The sequence below is a fragment of the Myiozetetes cayanensis genome, unplaced genomic scaffold (assembly GCF_022539395.1).
Source record: "Myiozetetes cayanensis isolate MyiCay16 unplaced genomic scaffold, myiCay2020 scf20-37, whole genome shotgun sequence".
NCBI classification, from domain to species: domain Eukaryota; kingdom Metazoa; phylum Chordata; class Aves; order Passeriformes; family Tyrannidae; genus Myiozetetes; species Myiozetetes cayanensis.
This window is the reverse complement of record NW_026087412.1, coordinates 2,477,796-2,497,260: the sequence shown is the minus strand read 5'-3', so window position 1 is coordinate 2,497,260 and position 19,465 is coordinate 2,477,796. Positions and strand designations below refer to the sequence as shown.

Here is a 19,465-nt window from a genome sequence, read left to right as displayed (position 1 = left end):
GACATCTTTGTTCTTTCAGAGCTGGCATTTATCTGCAGACATTGCAGAGCCCTAATTAAATCTTCACGTGAACCTCTGCTGCTTCCTGGCAGAGCACACACATTCTTGGTGTGCCGATGGACCCACAGGATTTTCTGCTCCCCTCCCTTCTGGTGAGTGTTAGGCCTTGCTCGAAAACATCACAACTGTGTCCAACACAATATGTTTAAACAGAAATATGAAATGATTCCGTTTCTTTCAAAGAATGAGGAGAAACATAAGTGAAAATTACATTCCACAGGCTCACTGGGAAAACAAACTGTGGAAGCACTGGGCAAATAGCAGTGTCTGAGAACAAGGCATGCTTTTGTTTTACTACTGTCTCAGAAAGGGATAGCTGGCAGCGACAGGAGAAGCAGAAAAATTTGTCTTCCAAAATAAAATCTGCAGCTACCTCTTCCCCCTGGGAGTGAAAAAAAAAACCTCACTCTTAAAGTGCAGCTGAATTTTGCATTGAGGGAAGCTGCACACCTGACCTTATCTGATGGAAGCAGCTCAGTGTTCAAAGCCCCAAAGTTGGCAGCGAGCAAAGGGATGTGAGAGCTGTGAAAACCTTTGCACTCCGGAGTTAGAGAGGCTAAAACAACAGATTCTACTGCTCACACCCTCCCCCCCCCAACAATTCTTAAGTCCTTTCAAACCACTGACTGATGCTTAAAGGAGCTGTCAATAAAGGAGATGAGGCAGAGGCCTGGCCCAGGAGCAGCCTATCCTGGCAGGGGTGGTCCAGTGGCCAAAGACAACAAAGCAAAATTCACTCCAAAATCACTTTCAACTTGTGCTGTGCTCGTCATTACCCTCTGACTCTCGGCACTTCTCTCCCTCAGCAGAAGAAATAAACACCCCAGATGGCTGAGGACAAACAGCAAGTTCTACATATGCTCCATATATCCTGACAAAGAGTCCAGCCCTGCTCAAAGCACAGCGTGGGACTCACCACTTCAAGGGCCTTTTACCTCAACCAGGGGCTCCCCCTGCACCTGGGGGTGAGGGGACTACAATAAAAGAGGTCTGGGGCCACGAGCAGGTGCTCTGCAACATTTTTCCATGACAGTTTCCAAAGACTTCCACCATTCCATACATTAACACAGAAAAGCTATAGGCTACACTGTGCACAGCTATACATTATAGAATTGTGGATTGCTTTGGGTTGGAAGGGACCTTAAAGACCTGCCACGGACAACTTCCACTAGACCAGGTTGCTCCAAGCCCAGTCCAACCTGGCTTTGAATATTATATCCTATATGACCTATAAAAAAGGCATTAAAATTCCTGTTGCTTAAGAAATCAAGGAAACAGAGCATGGTTTCTCTGGAGGGGGATGCCAACACAGGAGCATTCATAGAACCTTAGAATGGTGTGGCTTGGAAGGGACCTTAAAAGCCCATCCAGTCCCACCCCCTGCCATGGGCAGGGACACCTTCTACTATTCCAGGTTGTTCCAAGCCCATCCAACCTGGCCTTGGACACTTCCAGGGATGGGGCAGCCACAGCTTCTCTGGGCAACCTGTGCCAGGGCCTGCCCACCCTCATAGGGAAGGATTCCTTCCCAATATCCCATCCAAACTGCTTTCTGGCAGTGGGAAGCCATTCTCCCTCGTCCTGTCACTCCAGGCCCTCGTCCAAAGCTCCCATCCAGCTCCCTTTAGGCAGCTGGAAGGCCACAATGAGGTCACTCCAAAGCCTCCTCCTCTCCAGTCTGAACAATCCCAGTTCTCCCAGCCTTTCCTCCCAGGAGAGCTGCTCAGCTGAGCCTCACCTTGGCCTGGGGACAGCCCAGCACAGCAGGAACCAGAGCCAGCCCATCCCTTCCCAGCACAATGTCAGGGATCTTATATTTCTTCAGGGCCAACCCGGACTTTGCCACGAATGGACGTGCCTGTGGGAGGCAGGAAAAAGCCCCAGCAGCCCAGGCAGGCCTTGGCTGGCCAGGCAGTGAAAGCTGGCTCAGAATGACCTGCCAATGGCACCAAAGTCACCCAAACCACAACTCAAGCTCCAGGCTGAACGCTGAGCCCGTGTTCGTGTCTCTGAACCACGTCACCCCCTCTGCACACACACAGGTCCAGGGGGGTTTCAGCACTCTGAGAGAAGGTGGATCAAGGACAGGGTGGTCTGGAACAAGGTGCTCACAATGCAGGAGAAGGACGTGGGGGATGCAACAGCTTTCCTTCATCCATCTCGATGTGGAGTCACTCCCTCCCTATGGACAAGAGGCTGCCCAAGGCCACCCTGTCCGCCCAGCCTTTGTCTGCCCACTGAGCCCCTCTGCGACCCTCAGGAACCCCAGAGCCCCCTCGAGGCCTCCAGCACCCCCCAACCCCAAAGACCTCCACCCCCTCCGAGCCCCCACCAGCCCTACAGCCTCTGGAACCCCTGCTCCCCACAGTCCCTTCCACAGCTCCCCGACAGCCCCAGAGCTGCTTCACCACCTCCAGAGCCCCCTCAACCCTCAGCGAGCCCCACAACCCCCAAACACCCCCACTAACCCTCACTGACCCCCAGAGCCTCCCATGGGCCTTCACAAACCCTCCTGCCAGCCCTCACCAACCCCCTCGAGCCCCCACAGCGCCTCACCGGCCCGCAGAGCCCCCCGCGGGCCCTCACAGCCCCCTCCGCCCCCACAGCCCCTCACCGACCCCCAGCCCCCCGCGCTGCCCGAGGCCAACCCGCACCCTCCAAAGACCCCTCTCTCTCCCTGGGCTCTCCCGGCCCCCCCGGAGCCCCCCTGGCCGCCGTACCGAGGCTCTGCCCCACCGGGGTGCTGAACGGGTTCCCCAGCAGAAACTCCATCTTGGGATGACAACAAACAGCGGCCCGACGCCCCCCCTCCCGCACCGCGCCCTGACTGACAGCCCCGCCCACCAATCGCAGCAGGCTCTGATCAGATATGCCCGCCTCCCCGCGTCCCATTGGGCGCTGTCCGGACGCGCCGCAGTGCCATTGGTTGAAAGGCGTGTCCATCAATGTCAAGCGAGAGCTCCGCCCCCACAATATCCCCGCCTATATCCCCGCCCCCAGTTGATGGACAGCGGGCACACCGCGACTGCCGTTCGCCATTGGACAAAGGCCAAACCTTCTCGGAACGCTATTGGGCAAGGGAAGCGTCAATCACTCAAGCCCCTTTCCGCCCCGAAGGCACGGTGCCGGCGTTGATTGGCTGACACGGATTTCTCGCGCCCTGATTGGCAGCTAGCCTTCCCACCCACTCCGCGCGCATTGGTGCCCGAGGAGGTCATGTGACCGCCCTTAGCAACGCGCCCGGGCTTCCTTAGCAACGGGCGCCGAGGCGCGCGTGGGGATCGGGAACCGGGATAGGGGGTCGGGAATAAGGAACAAGGAATTAGGAACTGGGCACACAGCCGACCCAGAGCCCCGGGGACCTGCGGGTGAGAGGCCTGAGGGGCCAGGATCCCAGCCTCGGTGTGTCTCGTGGGGGAACCGGCGGCCCCTTCGCACCCAACGGGGAGGGGTGGTCGGAACCGGCACTGCCTGAAGGGACGATGGGCAAGTGCTCATCCCTGGGAGTGCCCAAGGTCAGGCGGGACTATCCCCAGGCTGGCATAGTGGAAGGTGTCCCTGCCCATGGCAGGGGGTGGGACTGGATGGGCTTTAAGGTCCCTTCCAACCCAAACCATCCTGGGATTCTACAAGGAAGGTGGGAAGGAAGGTCAAGGATGGATAAAACCAGAACCTGCTGCTCTTTGGTCTTTACTGAGCACATCCATAGGTTTGGTTTGTTAATGAAAAGCCTTGACGAGAACAGAACTCTCTAAACTCACACATTTATCCTTCCTGTCCTGTGCACAAAAAACCCTCAGAACAACTGTCCATGATTACAGACATCTTACACAAGCAAAAGCTTGATGATTCCAGTCCTTCACACTGATTCATTAGCTGTGCACAGTTCTGGAAAGACAAATAGTCTCATACCTCCAGGGCAATGTTAGGGATATTTAAATTTCCATGAAGAATTTCGTCACTGAAAGGGTTGTCAAGCCTTGGCACAGGGTGCCCAGAGAAGCCCCATCCCTGGAAGTGTCCAAGGCCAGGCTGGATGGGGCAACCTGGGCTAGTGGAAGGTGTGGGAGGGGTGGGACTGGATGAGCTCTAAGTCCCTTCCCACCCAAACCATTATCTGGGATTCTGTGATTCTGTGACTGCTGGAAATTGTCTGAGGGCAGTGATTTAATATATTTTTCCTTTCTGTCCTTTCAGGTCGACACTTCTCACAATGAGTCAGTTTTACAATGACGTCCAGCCAAACATTATCGATGATGAAATGATTCTGAAAGCCGTTGAAAAGACATTACCAGAGGACCTTGGAGATCTCGCCCAAGGGGAAAATATTAACTTTAAGGATGTGACAGAGCTGCAGCTTAGCTTTAAAAGTGAGTATTAGAATATATGCATTCTCCTTCCTTCGTTAGAAGGTAACAGAGCAAAGCACAAGGCTGGTGACTGGCAATTAAACAATCACGATTAGCTGGGATTTATTATGTGAAAAGTAACATCTGAACTTGCATTTTTGGCCATCCCTGTGCAAAGTGTGAGCGAGCTGGGTGCTTTTGCTGATGGGTAACCTCAAAGCGGCTTCGCTTCCCATTGTTACCATCACTGCTGTTCTCATTTAACATTTATATTGTGGTGACACCTACAGGCCGTGGGCCTACAGGGCCCCTCGGTGCCTGCACAAATCCAACCCTGGGCAGGCTCTGCTATGGCTGATGATCGTGTGAGAGCAATTTTGGGGATTGTGGTGATCACAGTCTGATTTGGTGGCGTCCTCTGATCAGCTTTACCACAGCTCGCCTCTTACTGTCAAACCAGTCGTAAACTTGCATTCAGAAAGTGGAAAGGAAGAACATTTGGCTCAGTATTTGAGTGCTGGGGGGAGGGTGTTGTAATTTGATGGGCAAAAATCTACTTCTGTTTATTCACTGTGTGCTCCAGTAAAATAATGTGTGTATGAGTTGCTTTCCTTGGAAAAGACTCCCTTGAGCTGACCCTGCATAGATTTGTTTGCACATACAAAATACAGACCGTGTGAATATTCTGTGCATGCAATTCCTTGCTTTAGTCTGCCCTCGGTAAATGAGGATAGCAGGAGAGCAGCTAATGAGATCTGGGAAGAGAAATGAGAATGGGAATATTCTGGTTTTCCTGTCCCTTTGGCCCCGATGTTCTGCTGTAGTGCCTAACAGCCTGCCCTTGTGATTCTGCTTTCTGGAGGAAGCGAAATGCAGGGATATTGATTAGTTCCAAACTGCAGCCTGCACTGAAAGAGTAGACTCCAACTTCCTCTCCCGTGATGAGAGTGCCGGGAGCAGGAGAGTCATTTACAAAAGCAGGAGCTGGGAACTGCCAGACTGCAAATGCAGAGAAAAGCAGAGCTCATCCCAAATGTCCCTCTTGGAGCTGGAAGGGAAAATGAAGGTCAAGGCCTCCTAGTAGTGGATTCATAAAGCCACTGGAGTGCAGGGCCGTGGTCAGCAGCCCCTCCGCGCCTCGTTGGCCTCGCTGATGAGCAGCGTGCACTGGTGCAGGACACTGAGGTTAACTGGGCTGTTTCATTGCAATCTCATCCAGCCAGTGCACCTCTGAGCTCTCCAGGGCACTCATCACACGCTGAAAATCATTTTGGAGGTAGGACTGGACGTGTTTCCCTTGTGCAAGGCAGCGTGTCTGGTAAACCAAAAGTGGTCTCACATGAAAAGCAATTTTCTTTTCTTTTCTTTTTTTTTTTTTTTTCCCTGTGGCTTTAGGTATCCTGCAGGTTGATAATCTGTGGCAGCTGGAGAATCTGACTAAACTGCAGCTGGACAATAACCTCATTGAGAAGATAGAAGCTCTGGAGAGTCTGGTTCACCTTGTATGGCTCGGTGAGATACAGATAGAGGAGGTTGGATCCTTCACAGGTGCAGAGCAATCTGTGATAAACCAGGATGTCACCTTCCTTCTCAAACACGACTGATAGGAGCTTTCCCAGGGAAGGCTGTCAGCTGTCTGTGTGTTTCCTTATTTGACTGTCAAATGTCAAAATGCCTGAGTATCAGAGCTGCAAAACAATCCTTCACGTGTTTCAAAACTGGGTTTAATACCTTTGGCGTGGCAGGAACAGGTTTCAAGGTTGTTTCCAGGGTTTGTGTTGCATTTGGAGGTGACTCTCAGGAATATTTATGGAAACACTTCTGTGATTTAGAAGCCTGTTTTCAAAGCTGCTGCAGGCATTTCAGAGCCTGCCACCCACCATCTTTACTCCTGCATCCTTAAGGGCTTGGTGTCATTGTTGGCCCAAGAAGTGCCTGTCCTTGTAGCTTTGTGTGACTCCTCTCAGCTGCACAGATGCACAGCTTGGAGCATTCTCTGGAGTTGCAGCCACGTTGCTGGCTGGAAGTCTAAATATATCCCCAGCACGCAGGGCTGCAGCTCATCAGCACATCGTGAGATGTCTAATGGGCTCTTCCGCCCAGTTGTCTGCACTGTTCTGCTCCACAGATGACTGATGCACTTGTGAATCACCAACTGATCACCACGGTGTAAGCAGAGTGTTTTTGAAGCACATTCTCGTGTTCTGTTTGCCCAAAGGCTGCAGTGGTTCAGCTGCTGCCGCTGCACGAGTGTCTCAGCCACCCAAGTAACCTCATCAACTGTCTTTGGACTCTTGAATTGCTCAGTAGTGGCCTGAGAGCAAATACTGCCCCTTAGTCGTGGTGTTGGGATAAATGTTCTGGCAGGAGGAGAGGATGTTTCAGTGAGTGAAGTAGCTGAAGTGGGTGTATGCCTTGCAAACCTCCAGTGATGTGGAACTGGGATATGTCTGCCCTGTGGGAATGACCACAACAGCGGCATTGGTGTGGCAGGTCAAAGTCTGCAAGAAAGAAGGCAGGAAGTGTCAAATTTGTCACAGAAATTCCCCTCTTAGGGCATTTCCCCGCCTCTTGTGTTTTAGGTTTCCCCATAAGGCAGGAGTCCCTTTCAGGCTGTGTATGTGCACTCTGCACAGAATAACTTCAGCTGTTCCTCTCATTTGGAAATTGCATGGACAGTTGCAATGAGGAGATAGGAATGAAGGATGATTTAATGCCCGAGCCTTTGTGTGGGACACTGACCACCCCTGAGGAAAATCCGTACATAAACTCCTAAATCCAGAGCCAGCCTAAATGCAAGGCCTGAATCAAGGCATTCTGCTAGAAATAATTTACCTTTGATTTCTAAACTCTTCCCCAGACTTGTCCTTCAACAATATTGAAGTAATTGAGGGCCTGGATACCCTTGTCAAACTGCAAGACCTCAGTCTCTACAGTAACAGAATATCTAAAATTGAGAATATGGACACATTGCAAGAGCTGCAGATTTTCTCCATAGGGAAGAATAACCTGACCAATCTGGAAAATGTGAGTGCTCCCTGCCTTTGAAAATATTCTTTGTCAAAGAATCAGATATTCTAAAACTGACATTTGCCACTGTGTCCACTGTGGTTTGGGTCCTCTGCCCTGGTGTTGAGTGCTTCCTGCAGCCTTTTCTCCTTTAGATTATTGACTCTTGGGGCTCAGTTCTGTCCCTGCTGTCAGCCATGGCAAAATTCCTATTGGCTCCAAAGAAAGCTAGAAAAGGGATAAGTGGTTACATATGAGAAGAGAAAGGAGACTAAGATTTATTTGGAGTTCTTCTGAGGGCATCTTACCAATCTAAGACCTGTGATTTGTCTACCCCCTCTGCCTTCTCTCTGCACCCCTTGTCTAGATATTCCCAGTGTGAATTTAAGCATTTCCTTTCCCAAAAGCATTAGAAACTCATAATTGACTGCCATATGAATTTTGCAGTGGAGCAGAAAACATATTCCAACCTAAATGTAAAAAGAGCAACGAATTTCCAGGCTGTGTTTCCCCAGCAGCTGGAAGCACAGGTCTCTCTCTCTCTTTGGCACAGGTTGTCTATCTCAGGAGCTTAAAAAGCTTACGGACACTGAACCTGTCTGGGAACCCCTTCTGTGATGACAAGCAGTACATGCTGTTTGTTGTTGCCCATCTTCCAAACCTGGTGTACTTGGACTTCAAGCTCGTCAGAGACACCACGGTAAGATTTCTGCAATTCCCTGCTTGGGAAATCAGGCAACAGCTTCTTACAGAGCCTTCCCTTTGTTGGTGTGCCAGCAATATTCCAGCACTGAGGGCAGGCTCCCTGCAGAAATCAGGCTCACAGAAGCACACAGTGTTTATTCTGCTTCCACCTAACAGCTGTGAACCTGTAGGCCAAATTCTATCAAATCTGACAGAGGGGTAGAGGTGTCAGAAGCACGATGTCTTCACAGATTTTGTGAAAATCAGCAGCTGTGTGTGGGAGAGGGGCCTGGTTCTTGCTGCCACGGAGAGGCTGCAGTGTGAGTGCAAGTCTTAGAGAATCTCGAGGAAATGAATTTTGAGACAACGATCCAGGGGGGAAAGGAGGCTTGGTGGTCCTGCTGCTCACAGAGACATTTGTTTCAGTGGCAGACTGACAGACCATCCAGGCAAGGAGGTGCCTGGATGCCCTTCCCACTCTTGTTTTCTGAGAACAGGACAGTTCATCCTCACCAGTAACCCGTGGGATGCTTTTTCATCCCATGGCTCAAAGGAACAAAGATGAGGTTTTTTTATTCAGGTGTTTTTTCAGTAACCAAGGAACATGATTAATTGTGAATTTGTTTGGCACAGAGCAGGAGCTGTACTTGGAAGATACATGGCTCTTAGCATAGGACTGGAAGGGCTTTCCAGGTCATGGAGTGCAGTCCCTGCTCATCAGACAGTATGTCAGACAATTGCACACTTAAATTTGTCAAGCTTCAGTTTCAAGCTAATGAGGTTCTTGCCCCTGGTACTGCCTTGCCATCCACTCCTCCAAAGAGCCTTCTCCTCCCTAGAAAATGTATTAACCTCACTGGCTGATCAAATCAGAGAGCAAATTCTAGAAGTCAAAATAGAACTTCCTGCCAAGAGAGAAAAAAAAAAAACAACCCCAAAGATGTGAAAATGGAGAGAGAAAAGTTTCCTGGGGCTGAATCAGCTCAGATGCATTGAATGCAGCCGAGTAATATGCCAACAAAAAACAGGATGAGGAATGGATTAGAAACTTCGTAAGTAGTTTAATAAAAAGCCCACGAGTAGATGGAGATGCAGGTGCCACTCAGGTGCATTTTCTAGAAAGATCAATTGCCTGTGCCCAGATTGGCTGAGCACTGCTGGATAATCTAATACAAACACTTTATCTGCATTTCTCAGAGAGAAGCTGCAGTTTCAAAGTACCAAGATCTCACTAAGCCATTGGAACAAGAAGAGGCTCGGGCCCTTGCTCTTCAGGAGACAAAACAGGCAAAGCAGGAAGAGCTGGAGTACCATGAGGTAGGTTTTCTTTGGCTGGTTGTGCGTTGTCTCAGGAGAAAGAAGTGCAAACACATATTGACTTGTCTTTTACATGCTTGGAGATTTAATGAGAGGTTAACATCGACTCTGCTAAAAACTAAGGCTTGGATTAATCTCTGTGATCTCTGAATCTCATCTTTTGAATGAAAACAGGAACTGCTGTGGAATACACATGACGTGGGAGAACATAATTCTTTGGGCTGAACAATGAAAATACAGATTTAGTCCTTGCAAAGCTAAATAGTAAATCATACCCAGGGAATTTGTCAGCCTGACATGAGATTAAAAAAATTACAGGTCTGAGGGAACTGTCAGAATTTTCGTGGTGAAGTGACTTTTTTTTCTCCTTCACACTGAGTTAATGGCTTTTCATTAGTTTTATGTTAAACTCTTCAGGGTTTTGAGAGATCCCTGTAGTCCTGTGACCAGACTGAAAACAACACCAGGCAGAATTGTGCTTTCAGCTGTGGCTTGGCTCTGTATTTCAGACCTCTGGAAGGTCACACGGGCTGAAGAGCAGGAGGTGGTTTAGTGAAAGGGAGGATGTCTGCATGTTTTCCCTCCAGCCCTCTCCAAAGTCCACTGACACTTCATCTGAAAGGCTTAAAAGCCTTGCAATATGTGTTTGTATGTGATAATGTCTTATGGTGGCAACTGGCACAGGTCGTTCAGAGAAGCTGTGGCTGCCCCACTCCTGGAAATGTCCAAGGCCAGGCTGGATGGGGCTTGGAGCAACCTGGGCTGGTGGAAGGTGTCCCTGACCCATGGCAGGGGGTTGTAATGAAACACTCTTTAATGTCCCTTCTAACCCATTCTGTGATTCTATGATACGAGATTAAACAGTGTTTTCTATCCTTAGGCTACAGAGCTGTAGCAGCAAAGCCCCTGGGATGGGTTTCACTCCAGTTGCAAGGTGCTTTCCTGGCTTGGTTGGTGTGTCTGCTGTGTTGCTATAACTGTGTCTGCACCAGTGCTCAGCTGCTGGTGAGGTGCTTCTAGGAGAGACACATCCTGAGAACTGGCAGCAGGTTGGCATCTTTATTTTACTTATTTTCCTCTGTTTCTCTTCAAAGACAGCCTTTGTTGAGCACCTGAATGGATCGTTCCTGTTTGACAGTCTGTATGAAGAGGATACAGAGGCTGCCAAACTGGCTTCCCTCCCTGGAGTGGGGGACCTGCTGCAGGCATATCCTTCCTGGGTTTGGAATACCTACAGCTAAAAGGTAATGCCTGGAGTTAAGAAAGAGGTGTACCCACAGGGACTCTTCATCCTTTGCTTTTGTCCAGGGCTGAAAGCTACATTGATCTAAGATCTGAGACAGTCTGTGTTCAATTTTGGAATGGTACCAAAAATTGTGCTGCAAGACTGTGAGACCACTGACAGCTTTAAGGCTTGATATCCCGTGAAATATGAGGGCTCCAAACAAATGGTTCATATTACTGGCAAGCTGGCCAGCCCAGCTTGAAACATCCCGTTTGTAAAACCACTCGTTTCTATCCCCAACAGGTCATGAGATCCCAGCGTTTTAAATTCTCCCCGCTGTAATTACCATATTCCTTTTCCTTCCCCCTGAACCAAACACAATCTCGGCAGCCTCCTTTTGTGACCCTGCAAGAATCAAGGGCTTTGTGCTTCCTTTTTTAAGTCTGGAATCCACTTAAAAGTTTAAAACGAGCTGGAAGATAAATCTCTGTCAGTTAGATGGCGAGAGCGCAGCCGCTAAAATCGTGTTGGAATTGAAGTGGTGGGAGATAGGAACGGACTAATCAGGACGATACGAGCCGCGTATCTCCCAACCTGCCACAACTGGCATCGGGAAGTTTCCAGGCCAGCACATTTTTCTGATCATTGCTCCTACACGGGGGGAGCAGAAAGCAGGCACTTTTTTGCCTTTTTTTTTTTTTTTTTTTCCCTTTTCTCATTCAGATTAATAGGGTATTGTCAAGGCCAGTAACTTGACCTTCCTTAAAATTGCATTACACTGTTGGGGAAAAATGCATCACAGCTTAACTACAATAGACTCCAAAAACAATTCCGTTGCCAAGATAATAGCAGAAGAAAAATTGACGTTATTTTTGTGATGCTACCAAGTCAGTAGTTCATCCTGTGCTCTGGCTGTAGGCTCCAGAGTTGTATTTGTTAACTGCACAGGCACTGTATTCACACTTGTGAAGACAGATAGGGTTGTACGCTTCCTTCTGCTGCTGTGTCAGAAGAGTCAGGCGAGTGCATGTATTTCCTCCTCTTCCTCAAGGCTTTTTGCCCCCTCAGATTGCCACAGCTTTCCCCATACCCTCAAGGCAGCAAAATCCTACGCATAGAATGTGAAGGGGTGACCCAGTCCTTCCCCAGACTATTTGGCAGCCTGCTCCCAGCAAGAACCACAGAGTTTACATAAAAGTAGCTGGTAGCTCCTGTTCTTCAGATTTGCAGAGGCAGAGGGAACATAACACGTTGCTCCACTGAACAAGCAAAGCCCTTGACTCTGCTGTCACATACAGGAAGGAGTTTGTCTCAGTTTGTGAGAGCCTGTATAACTATGGGCTGGAAGAATATAAAAAACGAGAAGCTGAAGTCTCTGATTTCTACAAAAACTTCCATGAAATTCTGTTAGCCAGCCAGCAAGAGAGCAAGAAAGCAATGTTTGACTTTGAAAATCGGAACAGAAAGGTAATGTTATGCTTTTTTTTTGTTTGATACACGATTTCTCTATGTCATATGCCAGCTTTTAATTTCACTGAAAATGAGGGTAACTCCACTAAAAATAGGGAAATTATTCTGGATTGACACTGCTGTAATGGGAATCAGTATTTGATGATTGGTTGAAGTGGTTGAAGGCAGAAGGGACCTCTGGAAGTCATGTGGTCCAATGCCCCATGTCAAGCAGGACCACCCACACCAGGACTGTGTTTGAATATCTGCAAGGATGGAGACTCCACAGCCCCTCTGGACAACCTCTTCCAGTGCTCACTCACTGGTATTTCCTTACAAGTTTCTTACAGTATAAATTTGTGTGAAGAAAAAAAATTTATTATTTTTTTTTAGCTAATATGACATCATTACCATAATTTTTCTAGTACTTTATGCTGGATTGAAATTTCCACCCTTTGGGCAAAGCACAGCCAGTTAGTACAGCCTTTATCTATGCTAGAAATTCAGTGTAGAACAAAATGAACATGTCATAAAGTTATCATCTCTAAAGGTAAAGGTCCTTCAAGGCTTTGCAGAAAAAGTGTGGCTTAACAGGGTGGGGTTTTTTAACTTGGTTTCTGCCATCCAAAAAAGTTACCAATATTTTAGAAAATGAAAATGCTCAACCTTTTTTTAGTTTAAATATTTTTATGAAGTTGATTTAAAACATAGATTTGTCAGATTTAATGCCATTCCCCTTCTCTTTGAGATCTCCAATAGCTCTTCCTTCATTGAAAAATGGGGAAGAAAAGGAAGGAAATTGCAGGGTATTCAGTTTATTTTCAAGTAATTTTCTGCTTCAGTTCATTTTGTCAACAACAGCTCAAAGAACTATAACCAAAAAAAAAAAACCCTCAGATAAAGTTATTGTAATGTATTTCTAGTCCTTTTAAAGCAGAAACTCTCTCTTTTCATTCTGTTCAACTGCAGCCACCCATTGTGGCAGCTCAGGGCGTAGCTTCTAGCTGGATCCCTTTCTAACCATGTATAATAGACGGATCATGATTTTGTTTCCACAGGAAAAAATAAGGGGGGGGTGAGGGGGTGGCTCAAACCCGGCAACACCGTCAGCTGAGAGAGCAGGTCCCTGACAAGTGACACCAGCAGAGTCACGAGCACCGCAAACCAGGTCACTTTTGTTTGCCTCGTCAGCTGACAGCTGCTGAGTCACCCTGCTCCTGGGGCCTTGGACCTTGCTGACTCATGCTGGAAAACTGGCTCCAGCAGCTCCGGGTGGGACACGAGTTGGCAGCACTGCCAGAGTCACAGAATGGTTTGGGTTGGAAGGGACTGAAGGATCCTCCAGTTCCAACCCCAATTTGACATGCATGTTCATTTAACTTGCTCTTAAATTCCTGTTATACCTCCCATAAAAAAAAAAAAAAAAACTAAAACCAACAAAAGAAACCTAAAAAAAACCAGAACCAAAGAAAGCCTGACAGCAAAAAACCAAAATCAGACCCAAAGAAACATGGCAAGGGACAGATTTTGGCCCTTCATCTCTGATCACCTACAGGCTCAGCTATGGACTGAGCTGCAAGGACATGGAGAGACAGGATGAGGGGGAAATGGCCCTAAGCTGAAGGAGGGGATATTTTAGATTGTATATTAGGAAGAAATTCTTCCCTGTGAGGGTGGGCAGGCCCTGGCACAGGTTGCCCAGAGAAGCTGTGGCTGCCCCATTCCTGGGAGTGTCCAAGGCCAGGTTGGATGAGCTTGGAGCAACCTGGGCTAGTGGAAGGTGTTCCTGCCCATGGCAGGGGGTAGAACAAGATGGACTTTAAGGTCCCTTCTAATCCAAACCATTCTGTGATTTTCCAAACAGGACACAGCATGACAGTTCTCATATAAATATTGGAGGAGTTGATATCAAAACTGAACACGGTGTTTTAACAGCATTTCCCCAATCATTTAAAATTGCTGGAGGAGTTCAAAAGGCACAGAGGCCCCAGCAGACTCCAGTCTGTGAGCCATTCTTAGGGCTGTTTGTCTGGCTGTAATCCTTTCATGTAAACTTGGGTAACCTGTAAAATCACTGCGCTCTCTGGAGTTGGTCACGGAGCATTAAAGGCCTTGAACTTTGAAGTTATTGCTCCCAGAGGTGCAGCTCGAATGGCTCTGGAGCCTTTTGAGCCTCCTAACTTGTTTACATTGGAGAAGAAGATACCTTGCTCTCACCTTCCCCTTTTAACACTGCAAATTTAGATAATTCAGTCCATTTCCATCAGGAGTGGTTTTCATCAAAATTCTTTATTTTAGCCTGTTCCATTCCCACTCAGGAGAATTGGATTAGACATAATAAAACATATATTTTTTTCTCTTTTTTTTAACAATTGTTACCTTATTTTAAACAGGTTTGAAAATAATACATTGCTCAGCACAAGGGGATTTTTTTTTTTTGATTCAAGAAAACATAAATCTTGCCTGATACAAAATTGATGTCAATATTTAATTCTGAAGGGCAATAAATCCTTGCTGTAAGAGGAAGGCAGGCAATGATAGGTGTTCCATATTCAGAATACTAAATCCTGACCCTGTGGAAGTCAGTCAAGATTCTCCTTGGCATGAAGTGGATCAGGATTTAGGCCTGCGTTTCTTTCTCCCAGGTAATTGTTAATCTCTTCTTCATGGCCAGGAATGTCAGGAATTTAATATTATTCCTTTTTTTTCTTTTTGCTTGAAATGTGTCTGAAGGCAAACCGAAGTTGGAAGCATAAAAGGGGCAAAGTCTTCTGCTGAGTGGAGGATGAGGAAGCATTTTCCCAATCCCACTGCACTGGCCCTGGATGGGGATCATTAGTGCAGCAGCAAACCTCAGCACTGTTGACTCCCCAGTATGTAAATGTGGAGACTTCCCTGAATCATCACATTTCCTTTCAGCTAATCAGCAGCAGGAACTTTTCCTCACACATGTAACAAGTTAATTAGATTGCAATGGAGTGCTGAACACAAACTGTAAGTAATTTATGTATCTCTGTGTTTAGAGGCTGGACGAGATTCATCACGCCAGGAGTTACGATGTTGCTGAGTCTAAACGAGCCGAGTGCCAGGAGGACATCCTGCAGCTCTCCGATACGCTCATGGCCCTGGAAGCGCTGCTGTCCAACGAGCTGGAGGTAAGAAGGATCAAGGACACACCTGTGAGACCTCACAGCCATGACACTTTTTTATTGCTACACCCCTGCTTAGCAGCTCGTTCCACAAAGAGGGGGGCACGGGGCTTCACTCAGGCTAAAGTTCCGTCTCCATCTTATTCTCCCTCTGCTCGAAGTTGACAGGGGTGAGATCAGGCCCTGCACACCTTACAACAGATTTTTGTTTCTCAGAGCAGAACTCTGTATGTCCTTCACACCTCTCCAAGCTGATTTCCCACACTTCAGAGAAAGGGAGGTTGTGCAGTCATTTTAGAGGTCTGCACAAGTCGCTGCATAGCATGGGGTGTGCATCTGGGATTCTAGAGGTGTAATTCTTTGAAGCTGATCTTTGCTATGAATAAAATTACACACGTTCCTGCTCAGCTTACTGCATTTGCTTGCATAATAGCTGCCTTTTCCTCCCCAGACTTTTCCTCAAAAACTAGGGCAGGGCTGCTAATGTGCATCTTCATTTAAGGGAAAAAAACCCAAGTAATCTGTTTGAAGATGAGCAGGCAGGAGCTGTGGCCTGTGTGCAAGCAGAGGCAGCAGTTTACTTTGGGGCAGAAGTAATGGTGGCAGAAATCAGCAGCTCAGAAGGGATCCTCGGTGCATCAGGATTGTGCCTTTTAGTGTTTCCTGAGCTGGCCCTCACTATCCGTGGTCCCTGATGGGATGAGCAGAAGCATTTCCCCCTGTGTGCCCTCCTGCATGGGCAGGATTTGGGTATCGAGACATTTAAGTGCAACACTTCACAGATTCTCCATCAGCCATTTCTGAGGGAGGGAATAGGCAGCAATTTTAATTTCTGAAGATTAACCCAAAAGCTGCAATAAGCCCAGGCAGGGGTTATGCTTCTGACAAGAGGCTCTTCACACAGACAAGGAGACATGGCAGGGGATGGGAATACAGCCCTCTCCAGGTATTCCTTAGGTGAGGGTAAGGAAGGATCAGCTGGCTTGCCCCAGACACTTGGTAAAGGCATCATTCAGTCAACTTCCCTCCAATAAACTGAATCTGATTTTCTGTCCCTGAAGGAGGAAAGAAAATCTTGCAGCACTTTGAAAACACTTTAAATGCTCGAGGCAGTTTAGTTTCTGACTGTGCTAATAACAGCAGTGAGTCCAAATTACAATAAATTGTAGATTCCTCCTAAACTCCCTGACTCCCTGTTATGTTTATGCAAGTTTTCATTGTGATATTTCCTCTTTTTCCCCTCTGTTAAGGAGCTATTACAGGGTTTTAGAAGAAGCATTGATGTCATAACATCAACATTCATGGAAAATGTTAAAGAGATATATCCTTTTCACAGTATGTTGGCCTGCACCTCCCAGTGATGTACCTTCACCTCACCTCTAAATCCAGAAATGAGCCATCAGTGTAAAAACTTCATTTTTTAATTTTACTTTTTTTAATCAACAGAAAATATCTTTTCCCAGCTTTGAGGAACCGTCATTTAAGGTGCCCAGCTTCTTTCTGTGGAGACTGGGGAGAGCACAAAAACATCTCAATTCTCCTGTGCTGAAAGTCTGTAGGACTTTGGCAGCTTTCATCCTGTTGGGAATTTTCCTTTCTTCTCCACACAGAGAAGACAAACCACTGGGAATATCTGGTTAGACTGTTTTCTAGGTACATTCCTGCCATAGCAGCCAATGAAATACTGGTGAGGGGTGTGATCAACCTTTTCCTTAACATCTTGTGTACGATGGGCCAGTGCCGGGACCTGGAAAACCAGCACCATGAAAAGTTGATGGAGATTGCCCTCAGCACAGTGGAGAAATCACTCAAGGGTGCGCTGGAGGAGGATTTGCCAGATGATGTTCAAATGGTGAGGGCACAAAAAACACCTGTCTCTGGTAGGGATTCAGCAAAAAAAAGGAGGCCACAGCCTCTTCTCTGAAGGGACAGGATTTCCAGGAGGCTCAGTGGTGCCAGAGCCACCCCTGAACCAGAGCATAACCTCCTTCCCAGACACCCCACTTGGCTGAACTGCGGTGCCTCTGGACATCTCCACTGACTAGGAGAGGGGATAACTGCACTGCAGGTTTCCCTGGGTGCTGCCAGAGCTGGTGGCAGCAGCTCAGGAGGGATGCTGAAGAAGTATCTCTGCTGCCTCCAGCACAACTCAGTGCTCTGGCTGATTTCCAGGCACTTAGGCAGCATCTTTGCAGCATTCACTCGCAGCTGGTTTTGTTCAGACTCTCCCTGCTCCCACAGCAGAATCCCAACAGCGCTCTGAACTTCCTGCACCGGGGCTCTGTTTGCCTCAGTGATTTCAAAAGCCCTTCCTGGAGATCCCCCAGCCCGTGAGCTGACCTGGAGGCAGGACATGACATTTCAAAAGGAGCCTTCCACTGACCCCTCGGTCTTGCTGTGAGAGCAAAGACCCCAGGAGCCTTCCCAAAACCACTGGGATTGTTGCAGTGCTCCTGCTGCCCTTTTTGCCTTTGTTATTCCTTCATTTAGTGTCTCAATTACTTGAGTTTGCATTAGCTGTGGTTTTGCTCTGTCCAGATTATCCCAGCCCTCCGTAACTCCAGGTAATCAAGAGCTGACAGACACAAACCAGACCCCTGAGCCCCAGGGGGAGCTCCCTGCTTTATGGGCCGTGCAGATGGTGGTGGTTCTGCTCCGCTGCCACGCACCCATTTTGCCTCACTGCCATCCATTTCCAGGGAGAAGCAATCTCCATTTGTCCAACAGCTGCACTTGGCTGCAGGAGGAGAGTCATTATGGGTTAGCGAAGCCACCCTCCATTTAGAGCCACAGGGGAAGTCACTGCTTCCATTAGAAGCTGGGACTCTCCAAAAATGAAGATTTACAGCCAGTGCCTCCAGTGCAGGAGACCCTTCCAAGTGTGATTTTCCATTTCCAGGCGTGCTGGAGCATATGCAGCTGTGCTTCCACACCAGCTGCACAGCAGCCCTGCCTGCACAGAGCCCCCTGCTCCAGCACATGAAACCAAGGCTGCTGCCTCAGTTTCCCCACCTGCATTAGGGATAAAGCTCCATTGCACCATAGTGAGGCCAAGGGTACAACGCTGGGTTCATCCCCACGACCAGGGATATACCAGTTTGAGACAGAGGGCTGATTTCTCCCCCGAGGCACCGCAGTTGCTGTTCTGCTCCTTCTGAGCTCTGCTGCTTTCATTGTGTGCCCACCCCCTCCCCTCATCCGGTCACGTTACCTCCCAGCTCCTCGTGGACAAAAACACCATTGTCAGCGCCGTCAACATGTCCCACAGCATCCGCCTGCGCAAGATTGATAAGCGGGAGAGCGACATGCTCTGCAACACCTACCACTGGCACATCTCCGTCACCGAGAAGGTAAGAGACCCTCGTGCTCAGGGGGACGGGGCACAGACAGGTCTGGCCCAGGTGGCAGGGACACTGTGAGGAGAGACCCGCCCAGACCTCTGCTGGAGCTCTCTGTGCTCCAGGGGCCCCGGGAAGGGACCCTGACACACCTGCAGATTTCACTGCTCGGCTTCAATCTGTCCAGGCTTTCCAAACTGAGAGCGACAGAAATCGTGCCTGTATCAAAAAGATCATGTCCTACATCAACAGTCTCCAGAAGGAGCTGGATAACACAAGGATCTAGGAGCCTGTGGAGTAGGGCTGGGCAGCTGCCTCAGCTGGGAGCACACAGGACAACCCCCAGCAGGAACATGCCCGAGGTGCCTGGGACGTTTCAGACCAAAAAGCACATTTCTTCCATCCCACCATAAACCACAAATAAAAGCTACTTCTTGACTCTGGAAAAGCATCCGAAGCTCTGTCTCTTCCATCACGTTGGCACAAAGCCCACGCAGGCAGCTCAGACCTGGTCACGAGGGGTTATGGATCAGCTGTGAGCTGATTGAACCAAATCATCGTAGCATATCATGCCTGAAAGCTTTCGGTACCTGCAAGCACAGTGGCAGGAACCTGTGAGCCGCAGGCACGAGGCAGCAGCTCGGGAGAGGAGCGCTCTCCATCAAACCACCCCCGAGATAACAGCAGGTTTCCAGCTCAGCAGGCACAAGGCTGGCGGGGGCTCCGCATGCCTGGGAGCCTCATCTTCCCACCGCCTCTCGCAAGCGGCTTTTCTGCAGCGTGAGCAGAGCAGCCCCCAGCCAGCAGGGAGGGAAATCGATGGTTCCACGGGAGCTCACGCACTGCTGCTCGCGACAGCCAAGCGAGGAGTCATTAATTCCCCTC

The 19,465-nt window shown here is 48.6% G+C and overlaps 2 protein-coding genes across 7 annotated transcripts in view; one reads left to right on the top strand and one right to left on the bottom strand.

Annotated features, from left to right (window-relative positions):
* TOM1L2 (target of myb1 like 2 membrane trafficking protein) overlaps positions 1–2,870 on the bottom strand; it is a 56,759-nt gene extending 53,889 nt beyond the window's left edge. For all 6 annotated transcript variants that reach the window (XM_050317086.1, XM_050317088.1, XM_050317090.1 and 3 more), the window contains exon 1: positions 2,781–2,870. In XM_050317086.1, coding sequence (XP_050173043.1) covers positions 2,781–2,832 — 52 coding nt within the window. In that variant the 5' untranslated portion in view covers positions 2,833–2,870. The remainder of the gene's footprint in view (positions 1–2,780) is intronic.
* Positions 2,871–4,260: 1,390 nt separating this feature from the next.
* On the top strand, positions 4,261–19,020 carry DRC3 (dynein regulatory complex subunit 3). Its single transcript, XM_050317286.1, has 12 exons — positions 4,261–4,430; positions 5,805–5,921; positions 7,270–7,436; positions 7,972–8,118; positions 9,300–9,419; positions 10,514–10,626; positions 11,937–12,111; positions 15,117–15,248; positions 16,493–16,563; positions 16,971–17,094; positions 18,461–18,592; positions 18,768–19,020. The coding sequence occupies exons 1-12, from the start codon at positions 4,274–4,276 to the stop codon at positions 18,864–18,866; spliced, it is 1,554 nt and encodes a 517-aa protein (XP_050173243.1). The 5' UTR covers positions 4,261–4,273; the 3' UTR covers positions 18,867–19,020.
* The last annotated feature ends 445 nt before the right edge of the window (positions 19,021–19,465 follow it).

What these genes read in the sequence shown, in the direction of transcription:
- DRC3 (XM_050317286.1), top strand. Translation starts at nt 4,274, where the DNA reads ATGAGTCAGTTTTACAATGACGTCCAGCCAAACATTATCGATGATGAA. An exon ending in GCTGCAGCTTAGCTTTAAAA is followed by an intron (nt 4,431 to 5,804) that starts GTGAGTATTAGA and finishes CTGTGGCTTTAG; the next exon opens with GTATCCTGCAGGTTGATAAT. An exon ending in AAGAGCTGGAGTACCATGAG is followed by an intron (nt 9,420 to 10,513) that starts GTAGGTTTTCTT and finishes TTCTCTTCAAAG; the next exon opens with ACAGCCTTTGTTGAGCACCT.